The sequence below is a fragment of the Microcaecilia unicolor genome, chromosome 9 (genome assembly GCF_901765095.1).
Source record: "Microcaecilia unicolor chromosome 9, aMicUni1.1, whole genome shotgun sequence".
NCBI lineage: Eukaryota > Metazoa > Chordata > Amphibia > Gymnophiona > Siphonopidae > Microcaecilia > Microcaecilia unicolor.
The window spans coordinates 108,540,322-108,563,647 of NC_044039.1; the positions used below are offsets into that span (position 1 = coordinate 108,540,322).

The 23,326-nt window shown below is 46.2% G+C and overlaps 1 protein-coding gene across 2 annotated transcripts in view; it reads left to right on the top strand.

Annotated features, from left to right (window-relative positions):
• The window catches only part of RALGAPA1 (Ral GTPase activating protein catalytic alpha subunit 1), an 882,008-nt gene that overhangs the window by 157,339 nt on the left and 701,343 nt on the right, over window positions 1-23,326 (top strand). For both annotated transcript variants that reach the window (XM_030214290.1, XM_030214291.1), the window contains exon 12: window positions 6,726-6,866. In XM_030214290.1, the coding sequence (XP_030070150.1) occupies window positions 6,726-6,866 (141 nt within the window). The remainder of the gene's footprint in view (window positions 1-6,725; window positions 6,867-23,326) is intronic.

A 23,326-nucleotide genomic window follows, 5' to 3' on the forward strand; every position in this document is an offset into this window, starting at 1 on the left:
GTTCTCTGGGTAACGGTTTGGTCATGATGTCAGCTGTCATCTCACTGGTGTGACAATAGTGTAGACTGATGACCCCTTCTTTCGCCAACTCTCGCACGTTGTGGTATTTCGTTGCGATGTGCTTGGTGCGTGACTGAACCTTGTCATTCTGTGACAGTCGGATGCAGCTCTGATTATCTTCCATTATCTGGATTGGTCTCTTTTCAGCTATTCCAAAATCCAGCATAAGTTTTTCAATCCACATCAGTTCTCTGCACGCTTCCGATACAGCCACGTATTCAGCTTCTGTAGAAGACAAACTCACAATACTTTGTTTATGACTGGCCCATGAAATTTGTACATTTCCATACATAAACACATATCCACTTGTGGATTTATAATCAGAATGATCCCCTGCCCAATCTGAATCACAGTAACATATTAGTTTTGGATTACTATTGGCTGAAATCTTTAATTTACAATCAATGGTACCCTTTAAATACCTTACCATCCTTTTAACTGCAGTCCAATCTGATTTGGTAGGTGAGCTGACCCTTCTGCTCAAAATTCCTACTGCATTTGCTATATCAGCCCTGTATGTGGTAGCTAGATATAAAAGCTTACCTATGGCTGATCTATATTGGATGTTATCTGGTAAAGGTTCTCTTACTGTTTCATCCTTCAGAAAATCAGTGATCATGGGAGTGCTTACAACTTGGGCATCTTGCATACCTAAACTTTCAATAAGCTCATTTATTTTCTGCTTCTGGCTTAGAAGATAAGAACCATCATTTTGTTTCTCAATTTCTATACCAAGATAGTATGACACATTTCCAAGTTCTTTTATCTCAACATTCTGGTTTAAACACTTTACAATGTCCTTGTACTCTTGCTCACTTTTGCTTGCAATGAGCAGATCATCAACAAAAGCTAAAATGTATGCATATTGTCCATTTCTGCACCTAGTGTACAAGCATTTATCTGCTTCACCTTGCTTAAATCCTAAATTTGTCAATATTTCATGCAATTTATCATTCCAACATTTTGCACTTTGCTTTAATCCATAAAGACCTTTGTTTAATTTACACACTAGCTGTCTTTGTTTTGTATTTATGAAACCTGTTGGCTGTTCCATGTACAAGTCTTCAGTTATATCTCCGTGAAGAAACGCTGTTTTCACATCAATGTGGTTGACTTGCATGCCTTTTGAGACTGCAATGCTCAGAAGTGTTCTGATTGTCGTGTGTTTCACTACAGGTGCAAACACTTCATCAAAATCTTCTCCATATTTTTGAAGATATCCCTTTGCCACTAATCTGGCTTTATACCTTTCCACTTTTCCTTGTGCATTCCTTTTTAACTTGAATACCCATTTGCATCCTATAGCTTTCTTGCCAGGAGGTAATTTTGTAAGAATCCAAGTATTATTTTTATCCAATGCATCAATTTCTTCTTGTGCAGCTTTACGCCATTCAGCAGCTTCTTCTGCTGGCATTTTCTCAATCTCATCCCATGTTAAGGGCTCTTGAGCTTCTGCTGACTTTGTTAGGTAAGACAGTCTTGGGGGTGGAACACCTTTGTTTTCCCTGGATGAGCGTCTGACAACAGGTTGGTCTGACCTTTCCGCATCCTCTATATCTGAGAGTTCTTCTCCAATTGATTCCCCTTCTCCAACTGTACTGTCTTCTTCAATGATCCTTTCTGTGTCTGCTTCCTCTGCCTGTTCCTCGTTAGATACAGATGAGTTGCTTTCAGACATCTGCCTTGGTATGGCATTTATATACACTGGCATGTCTATTATGGTTCTAGTTTCATATTCTGGATGATAAGGCTCATCTGGGATAATCCAGCCTTTATCAACCCTTTTGTTTTCATCAAAATATGTAACATGTCTTATGCCAACAATGCCAGTTTTCAGATTCAAAATTCTATATCCTTTGTGTCCTGGAGCATAGCCAACTAAAATGCCCCTTTCTGTTGTGGAATCCAGCTTATGCCTTCTTTGCTTTGGTACATGAGCATATGCTGTACTTCCAAATGTTCTTATGTGTGACAGGTTTGGCTTCCTACCATGCCATGTCTCATGTGGTGTGCGCTCAGCGCCTTTAGTTGGCATTCTGTTTTGTAGGTACACTGCTGTGAGAATGGCTTCCCCCCATAGTCTTTTAGGGAGATTGCTATCTGACAGCATACATCTGGTCATTTCCACAATTGACCTAAATTTTCTCTCTGCAACAGAATTTTGCTCTGGTGTATAAGCTACTGTTGTGATATGCTGAATGCCTTCTTGTTCTAGAAATGTGCGCATGCTTTGTGAAGTGAACTCACCACCATTGTCGGTCTGAAGAACCTTTGGTTTTCTTTCAAATTTGTTGCTCACCATGGCTACGTATTTCTTCAGCATGTCTGTGACTTGACTTTTCTCTTTCAGCAAATAGGCCACACAATATCTAGAGAAATCATCCAAGAATATTAGCACAAATCTGTTATTTCCCAATGATGGGATATTAAACGGTCCACATAAGTCACTGTGTATTAAGTCCAGCACTTTATTACTCCTATTTCCTGTGTATGCAGGAAATGAGGGTCTCACACCTTTTTGAGTAACACAGTCTATGCATTTCTCCATTTTACCAGCATCTGTACTTATCTGAATGCCAGTGGCTAGTTGCTTACTGTAAAGATCCTGGATCACCTTAGAATCACGATGTCCCAGGCGGCGGTGCCAGATTTCCGGACTACATTTACCATCATTCTTCCTTACTTGCGCCATATGTGAGGCTTCACCTGAAATGTTCAGCTTATAAACATCATTATGCATAAAAGCTTCAGCATACACTTCATCATTTTTAGAGATTGTGCACTTACTGTTTTCAAAATGAATCGCAAATCCCTTCTTATCTAATGTAGATACACTAAGCATATTGCAAACTGCTTGGGGAATATACAAGACATCACTTACAGGAATTTCTGTAACTTCATTAGACACTTTGCATTTTAAGAATCCAATACCTTTTGCTTGGATCTTAGCAGTCCCTGCGTTTGCAGTTTTAAGAATACCTTCCTCTGGACACATTTCCTGAAAGAAATCCTTACAATTGGTTAAATGGCATGTGCTCCCCGAATCCAAAATCCAAGTACTTTCATTTGAATTATTATTTACCATAGTCAAAGATTTTTCTGCCATTAGAAAACCCTTGTGTTTATCTTTGTCCTTCATACATTTCCTGGTTTGAAAATTCTTTAGTTCCATTGGCTTAGGTGAGCTAGAGGGAGTGTTTTGTGTTTCCTTACACCATTTAGATACATGTCCCTCCTTTCCACATGAGTAGCAAATCAGCTTGCCCTTGGGTGGAGTTTTCCCATAGCTCCGCCTTCCTCTGTTCTTTGCCAAGAAATTTGTTTCATTTCTCTCTGACTTGCTTTGAGAACACATCTCCTCAGAATCATTTATTATGCATTCCTGCCTTAGTTTTGATGTTGTCTGTTCAAAAGATTGCCCTTCAATGGCCTCATTTACAGACCTAAAAACATCAAACTTCTTTGATAGTGAGGTAAAAAGAAATGCTCTTTTCAATGCATCACACATGGGAATTCCAGAAAGTTCTAACTTTTGAAATGAAGACATAAGATGCATAATGTGATCATTACATTTACTTTTATCCCTTAATTTGGTTTCATTCAACTCTGCCAACCAAATTGGTTGCTGCTTTGCATATGTAGTTGCATACATAGTTCTCAGTTTATATAAAATGTCCTTTGGTGTATCTTTTCCCTCTACTAATATGGCTTGTTTCTCTGAGAGAGCTTCCAAAAGCATGCACTTCACATAATAGTTTGCATTGTCCCATTCAGCCATATTTTCAGCTGTTTTGTCTTGGTCTAAGCATATATTTAATCTTTTTGCTCGAAGGAGACATATGAATCTTAGTTCCCACTGCTGATAATTAAACTCAGTTAATTTAGGCACCTTGAGAGAATAGAAAAATGGTGAATTTCTTCCCTCAGCCATTTTCTTAGCCTTCTGTCTGCTGTGTGGGGGGAGAGAGAGACAGACTGAATCTTTCCTTTAAAACTTAAGAGAAAAATGTGGCCTTTTTTTCTGCCTGGTAATATTTCTCTTCTTTTTCAATTCCTGGACCCTGGGCCCATAACCCTTTTGTTGGATTATTTGTAGTAAATAATTAGCAGATTTTAGTACACACAGCTTCAGCTTTAGAAATGTTAATTTCTTTCTTCATCTCTCTCTCATTCACCCCTGAATAATTCACTGCTGAGTCACTTTAAAGTTGAAGTAACAAAACATCTGTTTACTCACAGTTTGTAGTTAGATTATAATCAGACAGGCTTATATATACATATTATTATACATTTGTATTATCAGCTCCTTCCATGTGCTTAGATGGTAATGGATGCTCACACCACCATAGATCCTCTCAGGTTAGGAGAGATCATGAGCTCCATGTGCTCCATGTGCTGCATGTGCTGCATCTAACCCCCACAGGAAGTTGCATAGCTATGTGACCTCTCTACTCTGTGACCTCTGATGTGAATTACTTAATCACAGAGAAATAATAGGTGACAGGCAATGCATGTAAAATACAATTACATTCCAACAGTTAGCAGGGGGAAAAACACCATGGGAGTAGAGCCCACTACCCTACACCCACCACAATGCATTGCTGATGTGACTTTGCAGTGCACCTAACAGAAAAGGTGTCACACTCACCCGAGAGCCACATCACAACCAGGGAAAGGCTGTCAGAGGATAGAACACATTCTATGGGTAAGGCATTTGAGGCTGGCATATAGGCTGGCAAAAAAGGTTTTTAGTTTTATTGTTTTAGTGTGGGAGGGGGTTGGTGACCACTGGGGGAGTACGGGGAGGTCATCCCAGATTCCTTCCGGTGGTCATCTGGTCAGTTGGGGCACCTTTTTGAGACTTGGTCGTGAAAATAAAAGGACCAAGTAAACTCGGCGAAATACTGCTGAACGCCGCTTTTTTTTTTTTCCATTATCGGCAAAAGCCGGCCATCTGGTAGCCACACCCATGCCTGCCCATGTCCCGCCTTCGCTAAGCTACCGACACACCCCCTTGAACTTTTGCCGGCGAAGTGACGGGAAAGTGGCGATGCTGTTAAAAATGCCGCTTTCAATTATACCGATTTTGCCGTTTTTAAGAAATCGCTAGCCATCTCCCGATTTATGTCTGGAAATGGCCGGTGATCACTTTCGAAAATGAGCTGGATAGTAACATAGTAGATGATGGCAGAAAAAGACCTGCACGGTGCATCCAGTCTACCCAACAAGATAAACTCATATGTGCCACTTTTTGTGTATACCTTACTTTGATTTGTACCTGTCTTTTTCAGGGCACAGACCGTATAAGTCTGCCCAGCACTATCCCTGCCTCCCAACCACCAGCCCCGCCTCCCACCACCGGCTCTGGCACAAACTGTATAAGTCTGCCCAGCACTATCCCCACCTCCCAACCACCAGCCCCGCCTCCCACCACCGGTTCTGCCATCCAATCTCGGCTAAGCTCCTGAGGATCCATTCCATCTGAACAGGATTCATTTATGTTTATCCCACGCATGTTTGAATTCCGTTACTGTTTTCATCTCCACCTCCCGTGGGAGGGCATTCCAAGCATCCACCACTCACTCCATGAAAAAATGCTTCCTGACATTTTTCTTGAGTCTGCCCCCCCCCCCCCCTCAATCTCATTTCACGTCCTCTCGTTCTACCGCCTTCGCCTCTCCGGAAAAGGTTCGCTTGCGGATTAATACCCTTCAAATATTTGAACCTCTGTATCATCACCCCTGTTTCTCCTTTCCTCCAGAGTATACATGTTCAGGTCAGCAAGTCTCTCCTCATACGTCTTGTAACGCAAATCCCATACCGTTCTCGTAGCTTTTCTTTGCACCGCTTCAATTCTTTTTACATCCTTAGCAAGATACGGCCTCCAAAACTGAACACAATATTCTAGGTGGGTCCTCACCTAGAGCCAGTTAGAGTTCTTTGAGACTTTATCTGCTTCTAGCCACCTTACCTTTCTTTTTAACACGAGGTATTTTTATAGCACAGATCAATGAAACTGAAGACTGAGTGTAATCTCAGTCCTGCAGTGTTTAGTAAATTATATAACTTCTGTCTCAGATTGAAGCATCTACTTCTTCATTATAATCATTCACACTCTACAAGTAACATCTGTGGCTAATGTTAGAGTGTAGTGGAAAGTATTGGATGTAGCATTGGCTTTGTGATGAATAAGACTTTTCTCTTTAAGTTGGGGGCAGTGTCTCCAAACAGTTTGGTTTTACACATAATTAATCTCACTCAGCCAAAGTAATTTATTGCTAATTCTTACTGTAGAATTTGTAGTGTTCCAGAGAGTTTCCTTGTGGAGTTCATAAGATGTAAACATGTAAGGGTAACCTATCCAATTATGGAAACGTGTTTTGATCAAGTCTGTGGCATCCAAAACAATGGAAAATATTTCTGTATCTCTCTGCCATATTTTCTGACCACATTTCTTGGTACTTGGGAATCACGTTAACCTAGAGTAGTCTTTTGTAACTTTTCTATGCCTCAGTTTATCCACTTAAAATTTAGTAATCCAATTGGAGTTCCTTTTTCTCTTAGTAATAGTTGCAAGCTGCTTGTGTACAAGAGGTTAATAGCCTCGATATTTTTGAAGGGTTATAACTGTATAGTTTATTTCAGTTATTATTTTTTCTTATTAGGAGAAAACAAAAACAACAACTGGTCATGTTCGAAATCCAAGCTGGACAAGAAATATCTCTTACCAGGATGCTGTTGACCATATGTCGGAAGTGGATATTGTAGAGAGACACGTCCAAGCTGGGGCTCAGGCCATATTCCAAGTGAGAAAAAGCAAACTGCTACTTCTGTTTCATGCTTATAGCAAAACTAAAATATGCATGAACATTTTTGCCCATTTATACCTAACCTTAATGGCAGGGGACAGCATCCAAGTCAAAGCTGTGCTTTTCACTCTGCATTCTTAATTTTGCATTAAATAAGTGTTGCTTTTTATCTGATGTGTTTGTACTCTTTACCGAATGTTCCTTTTTCTCAGATGCAGCAAAGTTGCAAGCTATACTTGCAGGACAGTTTTAAAAAAAACATTCCTACTGATGAGCAATGCATTATCCACAGAAATGAGCTTTTATAAAATTGCCAATCATAAACATAAGAACATAAGAGTAGCCATACTGGGTCAGACCAGTGGTCCATCTAGCCCAGTATCCTGTTTTCCAAACCGTGGCCAAGCCAGGTCACCTGGCAGAAACCCAAATTGTGGCAACACTCCATACTACAAATCCCAGGGCAAGCAGTTGCTTCCCATGTCTTTTTCAATAGTAGACTATGGATTTTTCCTCTAGGAATTCGTCTAAACATTTTTTAAACCCAGATACGCTAACCACTGTTACCACATCCTCTGGTAAAGAGTTCCAGAGCTTAACTATTCATTGAGTGAAAAAATATTTCCTCCTATTTGTTTTAAAAGTATTTCCATGTCCTGTCCCCTAGTCTTTGTACTTTTGGAACGAGTAAAAAATCGGTTTACTTCTCGTTCTACACCACTCGAGATTTTGTAGACCTCAATCATATTTCCCCTCATCTGTCTCTTTTCCAAGCCGAAGAGCCCTAATCTCTTTAGCCTTTTCTCAGACGAGAGGAGTTCCATCCCCTTTATCATTTTGGATGCCCTTCTTTGAATCTTTTCTGATTCCGCTATATCTTTATTGAGATAAACGATCAGAACTGAATGCAATACTCAAGGTGTGGAAGCACCATGGAGCGATACCAAGGCATTATAGTATTTTCGGTCTTATTCATCATCCCTTTCCTAATAATTCCTAGCATCCTGTTTGCTTTTTTGGCTGCTGCCACACACTGAGCAGAAGATTTCAGCGTATTGTCTACAACGACACCCAGATCTTTTTCTTGAGTGCTGGCCCCCAAGGTGGACCCTAGCTTTGGGTAACTTTGATTCGGATTATTCTTTCCAATGCGCATCACCTTTCATTTGTCCACATTAAATTTCATCTGCCATTTGGGTGGCCAGTCTTTCAATCTCCTAAGGTCTTCCTGCAATATTTCACAGTCCGCATGTGTTTTAGCAACCTTGAATAGTTTTATATCATCTGCAAATTTGATCACCTCACTCATCCCGATTTCCATATAATTTATAAATATGTTAAATAGTACCAGTCCCAGTACAGATCCCTGAGAGTGCCTCCACCATTGAGAGAAATATTGATCATTTAACCCTACCCTCTGTTTTCTGTCCAATAACCAATTCCTAATCCACACTAGAACCTTGCCTGCTATCCCATGACTCTAATTTTCTCAGATGTCTCTCATGAGGAATTTATCAAAAGCTTTCTGAAAATCTAGATAAACTACATCAACCTGCTCACCTTTATCCACCTTCATCCGTCTGTTTGTTCTGTCCCAGTGAATGATAGTACAGCCGTACAAGAATACTCATTCCCTTCACACATGGAATGTCTATCCATGAAGACTCCACGCTGCTATCCTTGTCATGTGGAATGTTTATTTTATTTGACTCAATTCCCTCTTTAACATGTAGCACAATCCCCCCTCCAATTTGATCCTCTCTATCATTGTGATACAGTTTGTACTTTGTTAACACAGTGTCCTCTTTCCACCAAGTCTCTGAGATGCCTATTATATCTACCTCATCATTTAGTGCTATATATTCTAACTCTCCCATCTTATTTTTTAGGCTTCTACCATTTGTATACAGGCACTTCAAATTGGGTTTTTTCCTTTGATCTACAAGCTGCTTAGAAGTTGGAGGGGGTAATGAGCATCCTTTATCCTGGTCTCTCATTAAGCAGACCTGACTTGCTTTCAGCATTGTTGAAACTTTCTTACTAGGATTCCCTAAATGTCCTGTTGCAATAGTATCCTTCAAAGATACTCCACACTGAACTATGCACTCCTGGGTGACTGTCGGCTCCCCCCCCCCCCCCCCAATCTAGTTTAAAAGCTGCTCTATCTCCTTTTTAAAAGTTAGCGCCAGCAGCGTGGTTCCATCCTGGTTGAGGTGGAGCCCAACCTTTCGGAACAGTCTCCCCCTTTCCCAGAATGTCGCCCAGTTCCTAACAAATCTGAACCCCTCATCCCTGCACCATTGTCTCAACTACGCATTGAGACTTTGGAGCTTTGCCTGCCTTTTGAGTCCTGCTCTTGGAATGGGGAGCATCTCTGAAAATCCGACCCTGGAGGATCTGGACTTCAGCTTTCTACCTAAGAGCTTAAATTTGGTTTCCAGAACCTCCCTCCCACATTTCCCTATGTCCCTATGAATCCCACATGTACCATGACAGCCAGCTCCTCCCCTGCACTTTCTTTTTTTTTTTAATATAATTTTTATAGATATAAACCACAATCAGACGCATACAATAATTTTCCATCTCACATGACTTATTTAGCCAGCAGTAACATCGGCTTCAACAAAAGCAAGTAAAAAACAACAGAGGACCCCTAAACTACTACATCCCCATACTAATCCTACCTCCCTCCTTCCTCCCCATCCCGCATCATGGTGAGGCTGAAACACGAGTTTGTAATTGTTCATATAGTTGCCATATTTTATTGAATGCCTCCATATTGCCTCTCTTCAACGCTGTTAATTTTGACATTTGGTGTAGGTAGTCCATTTTTTGACTTATCACTTGCATATCTGGAAGGGTCCGTTGTTTCCAGACCCTGGCAAGTGCTAGTTCGCTGCAGCTAAATATTGAGTTGCCAGTTTGTGATGGGAGGATTTAATTGTTTTAGATTTAAAATGAAGCAGGCAATGTTCTACCGTACACGGATATGTATACTGTAACACTAGACTTAACTGGGCTGTCACTGCTTTCCAATATTCTTGCACTTTTGGACACTCCCACCATATGTGCATGAATGTTCCCCTCGCCCCACATGCACGCCAGCAATCAGCAGATGCCCCAGCGAATATACGCTGTATTCTGACCGGTGTATAATACCACCAATAGAACATTTTGAACCCATTCTCTATCATTGATTGTGCCAAAGAAGGTTTGAATAGATATCTATACTCTTTCCCAAGCCGTCCGTGTATATGTGCTATGTAATGCTTCCTCCCACCTTTTTATATAGAACCTTTTAGGGTCTGCTCGTTGCAACAGGGCCAAGTATAGGCGAGAAACACTACCCCTTCCTCCCCCTTCTTCATTGCCAGTTCTATCGTTGTTTCCGGCAAATCCAGTTCCTCCCGGGCATGAGAGTGTATATAGTGTCGCACGCTACAGTGAATACCTGATCTCTAGCAGGTAGCCCATATTCCTCCTGAAGGTTTTCAAAACTAACCATCCCACCATTATCCCATAACTAACCCAATGTGTGTCACCCAGCTTGTGTCCACTCCCGATATACCTTCTCTGTTTCACTCAGTGAAAATCCCAGAACTTTGCTTATGGAGGTCTGCAAGAAGTAGTTTCGTTCCGGAAACCAACCCCTCCTTATTTGGTACCAAGTGGCTAACAGGTAACTCACACCCATGGAACCCTAAGCATTACGGCCAACAAATCTCTGCCTGGGAGCCAAAGCACATCTCCTAAAGAACACGTTCCCAACCACGCTCTCTCCCAGTGCAGCCATTTCTTGCTCGCGTATGGGTTCCAATCTGCTAATACCCTCAATTGGGCCGCCTGATAGCAAAGAGAAAAAATTTGGGACTCCCATACCCCCCCACCATGAGGTTGGAACGGAGCATTTCCTCCAAATATAAGCAAATAGCTTATGATTAAGCTGTGCAAAAAAAACTATGGGGGATTGGAATGGGAAGCGCCATAAATAGATATAACATTTTAGGGAGTAGCATCATTTTAATGCATGAATTCTCCCCATCCACGAGACACTCAGACCCTCCCATCTATCCAGCTCCGCCATTAATTCTATTACTTTTGCTGGGAAATTCGCCTTGTATAGCTCTTCCAATTTTGGCGTTATCTGTACCCCCAGATATTTAATAGACTTGGTAGCCCAAGCAAATGGGAAGGCTAACCGAAGCTGAGAGACCTCCTGAGATGGAATCGTTAGATTCAAAAGCTTGGACTTGGTAATGTTAACTTTAAAGCTCGACAAAGTCCCATAATGCGCCATTACCTCTACTACTCTCCTTACTGAGGATTCTGGATGTGTCATAGTCAGGAGAACATCATCTGCGAACAACATAAGCTTATGCTCCCTCATCCCTCTCACCACTCCCCTAATTTTCGAGTCCGCCCGAACAGCACATGCCAAGGGTTCCATGAAGAGGGCAAATAATAAGGGTGAAACCGCACACCCCTGTCTAGTTTCCTTATGCAGTTCTGGTGGTTTAGTGTATGATCCATTGACTTTTAGTATAGCTAAATGGTGCTTGGTACAATAATTGAAGCCAACTCAGGTAGCGCCCCCCCTATCCCCACCCGTCGCAGTACTGCAAATAAGAACGCCCACTCTACTCGATCAACTGCTTCTTCAGCTTTGATTGATAGCTGCACCGCCGGTTCGTGCTCATCCCTTATCTGTTGTATAACATGTATCAAACATCTAATATTATTGAAGGCCTGATGCCCTGTGATGAACCCCGTCTGATCCCCGTGAATTAATTTAGGTAAGACCATTTGCAGGTGTCTAGCTAAAATTTTTGTAAATATTTTATAATCAACATTTAGCAGTGAGATTGGTCTGTATGAGCTGCAGTCCTGCGGGTCTTTCCCTGGTTTCAACAATAGAGTTATCGCTGCCAACCGCCAAGAGTATGGAAGCTCTTGTGCATGATCAAATGATTGGAAAAGCCTTAGCAGCAGGGGTGCCAAGAGTGATGTATATAGTTTGTAAAATCTCACGGGAAATCTGTCTGGACCTGGTGCCTTAGGAAGGGGGAGATCCGAGATGGCCCATTCAACATCTGCTAATGTTATTGAAGCTGAGAGCATCTCCGTCTCCCCCTGTGACAGGTGAGGTATGTCTGACTGTTTCATATACCTCTTTATACCAGACCCAGATATAGCCTGTTCCGACTCATAAAGTTTGGAATAATCATAAAATATTGCTTGAATTTGCTCTGTCTGAGTGACATTCTGGCCCGTCTGATTTTTAAGGCTACCTATATAGTTACGATGGCTTTGCTTTTTAAGCTTATTAACTAACAGCCTACTTGCTTTTTCCCCTAATTCAAAATATTCTTGCCTTGTTTGTTGTAATTGATTTGCAAGATCAGCCAGCTGTATCTCATTAAGCTGCAACCGGCATTGATGTAACTTCTCAGTTGCCTGATTATCAGACGGCTCCGCTTTATGTGTCTGTTCTATTTGTATTATGGTCTCTCTAATATTAGCCTCTTGTGCCTCCCTTACCTTTCCTAAATGAGCCCGCAGCGCTATCAGTTGACCCTGCATAACCACCTTTAATCCCTCCCACAAACTTACTGGGTGTATCCCCCTCACATCATTGAATTCTATATACTCTTATGTTTTTTTTTTTCAATCGCCTACATTTTTTGGTTCCCTCAGGAGGGCCTCATCCAGTAGCCAATACTTCGGCCTTACTGACCTCCCTTCGGTCCTTAACTCCATTACCACTGGGGCATGGTCCGACCACGTTCGCGGTTCAATATGTACTTCCTGCAGAGCCCCAGCAATTGCCCCATCTCCTAGCAATAAATCTATTCTAGAGTAAGAATTATGTGTTGATGAGAAGTACATGTAATCCTTCTCTTGTGCATGAGTCACTTGCCAAAGATCTATCAGCCCCCATCTAGCCATAAACTTTCCTAAGGCCGTTCTATCCTTTTTAGCATATCCCACTTGTCCTACCGAGTTATCTAGTGAGGGGTTCACTGTAAGGTTAAAGTCCCCTCCCATCACCAGGGAACCTTGCACATTTTGCTGTAGCACCCGCTCCATCTCTAAGAACACTCCCTGCCCAATTACCAACTTGAGACATGTCTCTTGAGAAAAAAGTGTCGTCTCCAACTCTCTATCCGCCTTTTCTACTAGTCCACCTCCTAAAGACGCCTTAGATCATCACTGTTCAAGCCATTGCATTCCACTGAGGACCATCACCCATCTGGTTTGCTTCTGATCTCCTCATTTTCCAGTTTGATCTGCCACCTGCTTTCCAGATAGTTGCCTCCTCAGGTGGCCCCGTCCATGTGAGACTCTCTGCCATTTTGGTTTGTTACTGTGTGCCATTCCTGTTTGCTCCTTTGGTTGATTCGGCTCACCCTCTCCAGAGTGTCGTAGATATTCCTGGGCCGCCTCTAGCGATGCCACTTGTCGCTGCTTGCCCTCTTGAGAAATATTAATGCAAAGGGTATTGCCATTTATATGGTATCCCCTCCTCCCTCAATTGGGATGTTAAGAGACGCCCCTGCACTTTCTAAGATCCTGTCTAGGTGATTCAGATATACTTACACCTGTCTGCAGATGTACTTATGCACATAAAGCTGCATGTGCTTGTGTTTTAACCTGTGTTTTTAAATGGTTGGATTGGGAAGGGATTTGCATTTACATGAATACTTTAGAAATTTTGAATTATGCACACATTTTCTTTTCACACACAAGTTGTAACATTGTGTGGGTATTTTTACTGGAATACATTTTTTTTTTCTCTTAAAATTTTTTTTTTATTGTACTTTTAACTTCCAGCATACACAAAATAAACACAAGTTTCCCACTGCTACAGTCGCAGGAACAAATGTTATCTAAGTTACAAAACCATGAAGTACATACCACCTATACATTCGCCACAGCTTTGATCTTGCTGTCCTTGTTCCTCAAAACTTATTCATGTACAACCAAACAAACTTTTATGTTATTATTTATTCTCCGAGGACAAGCAGGCTGCTTGTTCTCACTGATGGGTGACGTCCACGGCAGCCCCTCCAATCGGAAACTTCACTAGCAAAGGCCTTTGCTAGTCCTCGCGCGCCGATGCGCACCGCGCATGCGCGGCTGTCTTCCCGCCCGAACCGGCTCGTGTTCATCAGTCTTCTTTTGTCCGCGCTCGGGACGGTCGTGTTTGCGCAGTTCGCGCCCCTTAAGTTGACCCTCGCGTGTCTCTTGGCTTTTCGCTAAGTGTAAAAAAAAAAAAAAGGGATTTCGGAGAAAGACCTTTTTGGTCTTTTTCCCCTTCCCGTATTTCCAGTTTTTTGCCCCGTTAAGTTTACTTTCGTTTTCGGGGTAGGCCCTTTTGAGGCCTCGGTTCGAGTTTTTCCTCTCCCTCTTTTTGGTGCCTTTACCGCAATTACGAGTTTTGATTTCGCCGGCGTGATTTTTCCGCCCATGTCATCGAAGTCTCCCAGCGGCTTCAAGAAGTGCACCCAGTGCGCCCGGGTAATCTCGCTCACTGATAGGCACGCGTCGTGTCTTCAGTGTCTGGGGGCTGGGCACCGCCCGCAGGCCTGTAGTCTTCGCCCTTTTACAGACAAGGACTCAGGTAGCGAGATTGGCCCAGTGGAACGTGTTGTTCTCGGGCTCTTTGTCGGCAACAGCACCGGGGGGTATTGAGTGCATCGATGTCGACAGCGTCAAGACCTCCGACCTCGGCATCGACTGTATCGACTGCATCGAGGCATCGACCCTCTGCATCGTCGGTACCGAGACATCGAAAGGCTGCGTCGGCGTTGGTGGCACCGGGACCTCCACTAGTGCTGATGTCGTCGGACGGTGGTGCTTCGACTGGAGTGCAGATGAGGGCTGTCCATTCCCCTGCTGGTGGCGGTGAGCCTTCGGGTGGGTCTCCCCCACCCTGAGGGCTCCTGCGGTACAGCCCCCCCGAGACCGACCTTCTTCGGCCTCGGCCCCGAGGAAGCGAAGGTTGGATTCTACGTCCTCCTCGTCGGTACCGGGAAGTTCCGGTGACATGCTTCGTTTGAAAAAGTCAAAGAAGCATCGACACCGGTCTCCTTCCCATATCGGTACCGAGAGCTCTGGGTCACCGAGGGAGTCGGCAGCCAGTAGGCATCGGCACCGGGAGGACCGCTCACCCTCTGTTCAGGAGGTGTCGATGCGTTCCACCTTGGACAGCCCGAAACAGCCTCCACGCCCGGAATAGACTCTGACCTCGACGCCTGCATCGGCTTCTATGTCTTTCTCCACAGCTGCCCTGCACGAGAGTCTCCGGGCCGTTCTTCCAGAGCTCCTGGGAGAGCTGTTGCGCCCTTCCCCTCCGGTACCGGGGGTGCTTGCGCCACCGGTACCGTCGAGTGAGGCGCCGGCTGGCCCCTTGCCCGGGGTGAGGTCTCTGACATCGGTGCCGCTTGCGATACCGACTGCGGTCGCCTTCCAGTAAGGCTCCCTGACGACATCGGCGGAGGGGGCTTCGCCGGTGCTGGCGAGGGAGTCTACCTCTCGACGCTCACACCGTGGCCGTGTTTCCACGGAGTCGAGCCGGGCACGGCTTCAGACACAGGTTCATGAACTTGTCTGATACCGATGGTGAGGCCTCGTGGGAGGAGGAGGAAGACATCAGATATTTCTCTGACGAGGAGTCTGATGGCCTTCCTTCTGATCCCACTCTCTCCCCTGAAAGGCAGCTTTCTCCTCCCGAGAGTCTGTCTTTTGCGGCCTTTGTCCGGGAGATGTCTACGGCCATCCCCTTCCCGGTGGTTGTGGAGGACGAGCCCAGGGCTGAAATGTTTGAGCTCCTGGACTATCCTTCTCCACCTAAGGAAGCGTCCACAGTACCCATGCATCATGTCCTAAAAAAGACATTGCTGGCGAACTGGACCAAGCCTCTAAGTAATCCCCACATTCCCAAGAAGATCGAGTCCCAGTACCGGATCCATGGGGACCCAGAGCTGATGCGCACTGAGTTGCCTTACGACTCTGGTGTGGTGGATCTGGCCCTAAAGAAGGCTAAGAGTTCTAGGGAGCATGCTTCAGCGCCCCCGGGCAAGGACTCTAGAACCTTAGACTCCTTTGGGAGGAAGGCCTACCATTCTTCTATGCTCATGGCCAAAATCCAGTCTTACCAGCTCTACACGAGCATACACATGCGGAACAATGTGCGGCAGTTGGCGGGCTTGGTGGACAAGCTCCCTCCTGAGCAAGCCAAGCCATTTCAGGAGGTGGTCAGGCAGCTGAAGGCGTGCAGAAAATTCCTGGCCAGAGGGGTATATGATACCTTTGATGTCGCGTCCAGGGCCGCTGCTCAAGGTAAGGTGATGCGCAGACTCTCATAGCTGCGTGCCTCCGACCTGGAGAATAGGATCCAGCAGCGGATTGCGGACTCGCCTTGCCGAGCGGACAATATTTTTGGAGAGAAAGTCGAACAAGTGGTAGAGCAGCTCCACCAGCGGGATACCGCTTCAGACAAGTTCTCCCGCCGGCAGCCTTCAGCTTTTACCTCCACAGGTAGACGTTTTTATGGGGGAAGGAAGACTGTTCCCTACTCTTCTGGCAAGCGTAGGTACAATCCTCCTCGACAGCCTGCGGCCCAGGCTAAGCCCCAGCGCGCTCGCTCTCGTCAGCAGCGTGCGCCTCAGCAAGGCCCCTCGGCTCCCCAGCAAAAGCAAGGGGCGAGCTTTTGACTGGCTCCAGCAGAGCATAGCCGACATCAACGTGTCAGTGCCGGGCGATCTGCCGGTCGGGGGAGGTTGAAAGTTTTTCACCAAAGGTGGCCTCTCATAACCTCCGACCAGTGGGTTCTCCAAATAGTCCGGCAAGGATACACCCTCAATTTGGCCGCCAAACCTCCAAATTGCCCACCGGGAGCTCAGTCTTACATCTTCCAGCACAAGCAGGTACTTGCAGAGGAACTCTCCGCCCTTCTCAGCGCCAATGCGGTCGAGCCCGTGCCATCCGGGCAAGAAGGGCTGGGATTCTATTCCAGGTACTTCCTTGTGGAAAAGAAAACAGGGGGGATGCGTCCCATCCTAGACCTAAGGGCCCTGAACAAATATCTGGTCAAGGAAAAGTTCAGGATGCTTTCCCTGGGCACCCTTCTTCCCATGATTCAGGAAAATGATTGGCTATGCTCTCTGGACTTGAAGGACACCTACACGCACATCCCGATACTGCCAGCTCACAGACAGTATCTGCGATTTCAGCTGGGCACACATCACTTCCAGTACTGTGTGCTACCCTTTGGGCTCGCCTCTGCGCCCAGAGTGTTCACGAAGTGCTTGGCTGTAGTAGCAGCGGCTTCGCAGGCTGGGAGTGCACGTGTTCCCCTATCTCGACGATTGGCTGGTAAAGAACACATACGAGGCGGGAGCTCTGCAGTCCATGCAGATGACTATTCGCCTCCTGGAGCTACTAGGGTTTGTGATAAATTATCCAAAGTCCCATCTTCTCCCAGCGCAGAGACTCGAATTCATAGGAGCTCTGCTGGACTCTCGGACGGCTCGGGCCTATCTCCCAGAGGCGAGAACCAACAACTTGTTGTCCCTCGTGTCGCGGGTGCGAGCGTCCCAGCAGATCACAGCTCGGCAGATGTTGAGATTGTTGGGCCACATGGCCTCCACAGTTCATGTGACTCCCATGGCCCGCCTTCACATGCGATCTGCTCAATGGACCCTAGCTTCCCAGTGGTTTCAGGCTGTTGGGGATCTAGAAGACGTGATCCACCTGTCCACGAGTTTTCTCAACTCCCTGTATTGGTGGACGATTTGGTCCAATTTGACTCTGGGACGTCCTTTCCAAATTCCTCAGCCACAAAAAGTGCTGACTACGGATGCGTCTCTCCTGGGGTGGGGAGCTCATGTCGATGGGCTTCACACCCAGGGAAGCTGGTCCCTCCAGGAACGCGATCTGCAGATCAATCTCCTGGAGTTACGAGCGGTCTGGAACGCTCTGAAGGCTTTCAGAGATCGGCTGTCCCACCAAATTATCCAAATTCAGACGGACAACCAGGTTGCCATGTATTACATCAACAAGCAGGGGGGCACCAGATCTCGCCCCCTGTGTCAGGAAGCCGTCAGCATGAGGCTCTGGGCTCGCCGTCACGGCATGGTGCTCCAAGCCACATATCTGGCAGGCGTAAACAACAGTCTGGCCGACAGGCTGAGCAGGATTATGCAACCTCACGAGTGGTCGCTCAATTCCCGTATAGTGCGCCAGATCTTCCAGGTGTGGGGCACCCCCTTGGTAGATCTCTTCGCATCTCGAGCCAACCACAAAGTCCCTCAGTTCTGTTCCTGACTTCAGGCCCCCGGCAGACTGGCATCGGATGCCTTCCTCCTGGACTGGGGGGAAGGTCTGCTGTATGCTTATCCTCCCATACCTCTGGTGGGGAAGACTTTGTTGAAACTCAAGCAAGACCGAGGCACCATGATTCTGATTGCTCCTTTTTGGCCGCGTCAGATCTGGTTCCCTCTTCTTCTGGAGTTGTCCTCCGAAGAACCGTGGAGATTGGAGTGTTTCCGACCCTCATCACACAGGACGAAGGGGCGCTTCTGCATCCCAACCTCCAGTCTCTGGCTCTCACGGCCTGGATGTTGAGAGCGTAGACTTTGCCTCTTTGGGTCTGTCAGAGGGTGTCTCCCGCATCTTGCTTCCAGGAAAGATTCCACTAAGAGGAGTTACTTCTTTCTATGGAGGAGGTTTGCCGTCTGGTGTGACAGCAAGGCCCTAGATCCTCGCTCTTGTCCTACACAGACCCTGCTTGAATACTTTCTGCACTTGTCTGAGTCTGGTCTCAAGACCAACTCTGTAAGGGTTCACCTTAGTGCAATCAGTGCATACCATTACCGTGTGGAAGGTAAGCCAATCTCAGGGCAGCCTTTAGTTGTTCGCTTCATGAGAGGTTTGCTTTTGTCAAAGCCCCCTGTCAAGCCTCCTACAGTGTCATGGGATCTCAATGTCGTTCTCACCCAGCTGATGGAACCTCCTTTTGAGCCACTGAACTCCTGCCATCTGAAGTACTTGACCTGGAAGGTCATTTTCTTGGTGGCAGTTACTTCAGCTCGTAGAGTCAATGAGCTTCAGGCCCTGGTAGCCCAGGCCCCTTACACCAAATTTCATCATAACAGAGTAGTCCTCCGCACTCACCCTAAGTTCTTGCCAAAGGTTGTGTCGGAGTTCCATCTGAACCAGTCAATTGTCTTGCCAACATTCTTTCCCCGTCCTCATTCCTGCCCTGCTGAACGTCAGCTGCACACATTGGACTGCAAAAGAGCATTGGCCTTCTATCTGGAGCGGACACAGCCCAACAGACAGTCCGCCCAATTGTTTGTTTCTTTTGATCCCAACAGGAGGGGAGTGGCTGTGGGGAAACGCACCATATTCAATTGGCTAGCAGATTGCATTTTCTTCACTTACGCCCAGGCTGGGCTGGCTCTTGAGGGTCATGTCACGGCTCATAATGTTAGAGCCATGGCTGCGTCAGTGGCCCACTTGAAGTCAGCCACTATTGAAGAGATTTGCAAAGCTGCGACGTGGTCATCTGTCCACACATTCACATCTCATTACTTGGATAAATTGTTAGGTCAATCTCAGTTATGTCCTCGCCGTTGCGAGGTCCAATTGACCATGTTTGTTGTTTTGAGTGAGCCTGGGGGCTAGGGATACCCCATCAGTGAGAACAAGCAGCCTGCTTGTCCTCGGAGAAAACGAATGCTACATACCTGTAGAAGGTATTCTCCGAGGACAGCAGGCTGATTGTTCTCACAAACCCGCCCGCCTCTCCTTTGGAGTTGTCATCCCTTGTCTTTGTCTTGATACTTATGGGACTGACGAACACGAGCCGGTTCGGGCGGGAAGACGGCCGCACATGCGCGGTGCGCGAGGACTAGCAAATTCCTTTGCTAGTGAAGTTTCCGATTGGAGGGGCTGCCGTGGACGTCACCCATCAGTGAGAACAATCAGCCTGCTGTCCTCGGAGAATACCTTCTACAGGTATGTAGCATTCGCTTTATCCCCCTCCCCCACCCCCATCTACTTCATGCTCCAATGCGTCATAAGAATGCCCTGTGGTTTCTTCAGGACAGTCTCCCCCTCCCCATCCCCCCAGTACAACCTCCTCCTCTCACCCCTTCAGTGCTCATGTGTCACCTCTTTACTTCCCCTCCTTATCAGATACACGCTAATCATTGTTGAAATCTATCCCACTCCCTTTTGTGTCGTAAAAGCCCCTCCCTTCGATATGCTGTAAGGCGTTCCATCAGTATCAACTGTCCCAGCTTGCACTTCCAATCTCCCAGAATCGGGGGATCCATTTTCTTTTAGTGTAGCGCTATAAGGCACTTAGCCACTGCCAACCCCCAACTCATCAGTTTACCCTTTTGGGTAACTCATTACTTAATGAGAGGGACTCTTGGGAACCCTCTCATTATGTAAACCCAAGAGGCAAACTGAGGGACTACACACTAAAGATGTTCCCAACATAATTACTAATGCTTTCATAATTTCCTGCCAGAACGGGACTATCCGGGGGCAGGACCACCATACATGTAGGGATGTACCCGTTTGAGACCCACACCTCCAACAAACATCTGATGTATTAGGATACATCCGCTTCAGCGGATCAGGTGTATAATACCATCGGATAAGCACCTTATAAGCATTTTCCTGCACCAACACACACACTGAAGCTTTTTGAACCTCACCACAAATTGTTTCCCATTCTTGGCCAGAAAATCTGCAGTTTAAATCTGTCTCCCAAGCCCCTTGGAAGATAAATGGTTTGGGATCCCATCCCCTAATATATCTATACTAGCTTTTGAGCCCGTAAAAACGGGCTATTATAGGAAGGGGGGGTTGAAAGCCCCCCCCTCCGCGCCGCCGAGTTCGCCGCTGCCTCCCCCCCCCCCGGAGCCGTCGCCACCCACCTTCCACCCGGCCGGGCCCCTCCGCTAATTTGAAACAGCGAAGGTCCGGGAACGCAGCACTGAGCTCTGCTGAGCAGCCGACGTCGGCCTTCCTTCTTCTTGTCTGCCTGTCCCGCCCTCGTGTGACGTAACGTCGTCGAGGGCGGGACACAGGCAGAGAAGAAGAAGGAAGGCCGACGGCAGCTCAGCAGAGCTCAGTGCTGCGTTCCCGGACCCTCGCTGTTTCAGTAGCGGAGCGAGGGCCCGACCGGATGGAGGGTGTGGCGGCGGCGACGGCGGTGTCCCTCCCTCACAAATGCCACAGTACAGACCCTCTCTGTTCCGCCCTCGTCATCACGTATTGACGCAGGGGCGGGGCAGAGAAGGTCTCTACTGCGCATTTGCGAGTGAGTACGACACTCGCCTTTTATATAAATTAATATCACAGAGATTGGCCTAGGCACTCTCCGAACAGGACCCATAAATTTTCCAAGCTTTCCCTTTTTTGAGGGTCTTCTTGCTGCCAACCCAAAGTTACCTACATAGTGCTGAATTTGTAAGTAGGAGACAGTCTCCATCAGGAAGAGCATACGTGGAGCACAAAGTTTCAAAGTTCTTTACCCATCCCCCTTGCATAACGTCCCTAAAACACAATAGTCCTATTTGTTCCCATCGTATATATGTAGCATTTTCCCTCCCAGTCCCAAATTTCGTCTCCCACCGTATCGAAGCAAGTGAGGACATCTGTTCCACTTGCCCCTATCTCTTCTGTACTTCTCCCCACAATCCCATCAGATGTCTTACATATGGATTCTGTATCCCAGCCAGTACTAATCCCACTCCTTCAGTAGTCCACAACCAAGAGTTCAATGAACAATGAGAGCAATAAAGTTGCTCCACCTGAATAGCTGGCTTATTTTCCCCCCTCTCCCAATCCATGATCAGCCGAATTTGAGCAGCCAGATAATACCATTCAATATTAGGCACTGCTCTCCCACCCACCCAGTTAAGGAGCCCTTCACAAGACCCTTCCAGCCAGGCGGGGGTGCCTGCCTCCCCAAATGAACTGAGAAGGATCCCTGCAATTGCTTAAGTATCCGTCGCGGGACTGCTACCGGCAGTGATTGGAATAAAAACAACAACCTAGGCAACACATTCGTCTTCACTACTGTCATACGCCCCCACGAGAAAAGCCACAATCCCTTCCATCAGGACAGCTCCACCCGAATTTGATCTGCTATCTTACCGTAATTTAAACAGTAAACTCTACCCAGATCCTTGGGGATCTGGATTCCCAAATAGCGAATGCTATTTGAGGCCCATTTAAAAGCAAACGCTGCTTTCAGTCTACCTTCCTCCACTTGGGATAAAGAAATTCCCAACAATTCACTTTTATCCATACTAACCCTGAGACCAGCATACTTCTCGAATTCCCGAAGAATCTCCATCACCATGGGTAATGTCTGTCCAGGGTCTTTAAGATAAAGCAGCACATCATCCGCAAAAAGAGCGATGCGATGTTCCACCCTTCCAACCGTAATGCCCCGAATATGTGGATGCTGACGTATCAGTTTTGCTAGAGGCTCAATATACAATGCAAATAAAAGGGGTGATAGGGGACATCCCTGCCTAGTCCCTCTACCAACTGGGAAGAAAGATGTGTACCCACCATTAATGTTAAGGCACGCTTTCGGAGCCGCATACAGTGCCGCCAGCCAAGAACCAAAATTATCTCCTCTTGCAAGAACGTCCAACTATCTCGGTCGAAAGCCTTTTCTGCGTCGATGGCCAACAAGGCTGTTCTGGGTAGGGAGCACTGCGCTTCCCAAATCAAATGAAGAGTATGCCTAATTTTATCTCCTACCTGCCGCCTTGGCATAAACCCAGATTGGTCTATATGAATCAATTTCGGCAGTACCCTAGCCAGTCTGTTAGCTAAGACCTTAGCCAAAATCTTTGCATTCACATTCACAAGGGAAATAGGTCTATGTGATCCACACACAGTGGGATCTTTCCCAGGTTTAGGCAGGACCGTCACACCAGCCTCAGACATAGACATTGGTATCCCATTACCAGCCAGAACTCCATTACCCACCCTTACCAACAGGTCACCCAGCTCCCCCACAAAGCACTTATAGAACCTTACCATGTACCTGTCTAGCCTGGGAGCCTTACCATTTGGGAGCCTTTTTATCACCCCTTGCACCTCTCCTAGTCTAATGGGCTCCCCCAACTGTGCTCTTTCTGACTTTCAGGTTTTTTTAACAGAATGCGATCCAAATATTGAGCTATTGCTGCAGCCGACTCCCCATTGGGGGCACTATATAAATCCTGAAAGTATTTCAGAAAGCATTTTGCTATTTCAGAGTCAGCATATTGCCAGCTGCCCCTATTGTCCCTCATCCTTTGAATAAGAGACCTTACTCTCTGAGCCCGTAAATAGAGAGCCAGCATAGCACTTGATTTATTGGCAAATTCAAAATATTATTGCTTAAGCTTAGTTCTCATAAAATCTACTTCCAC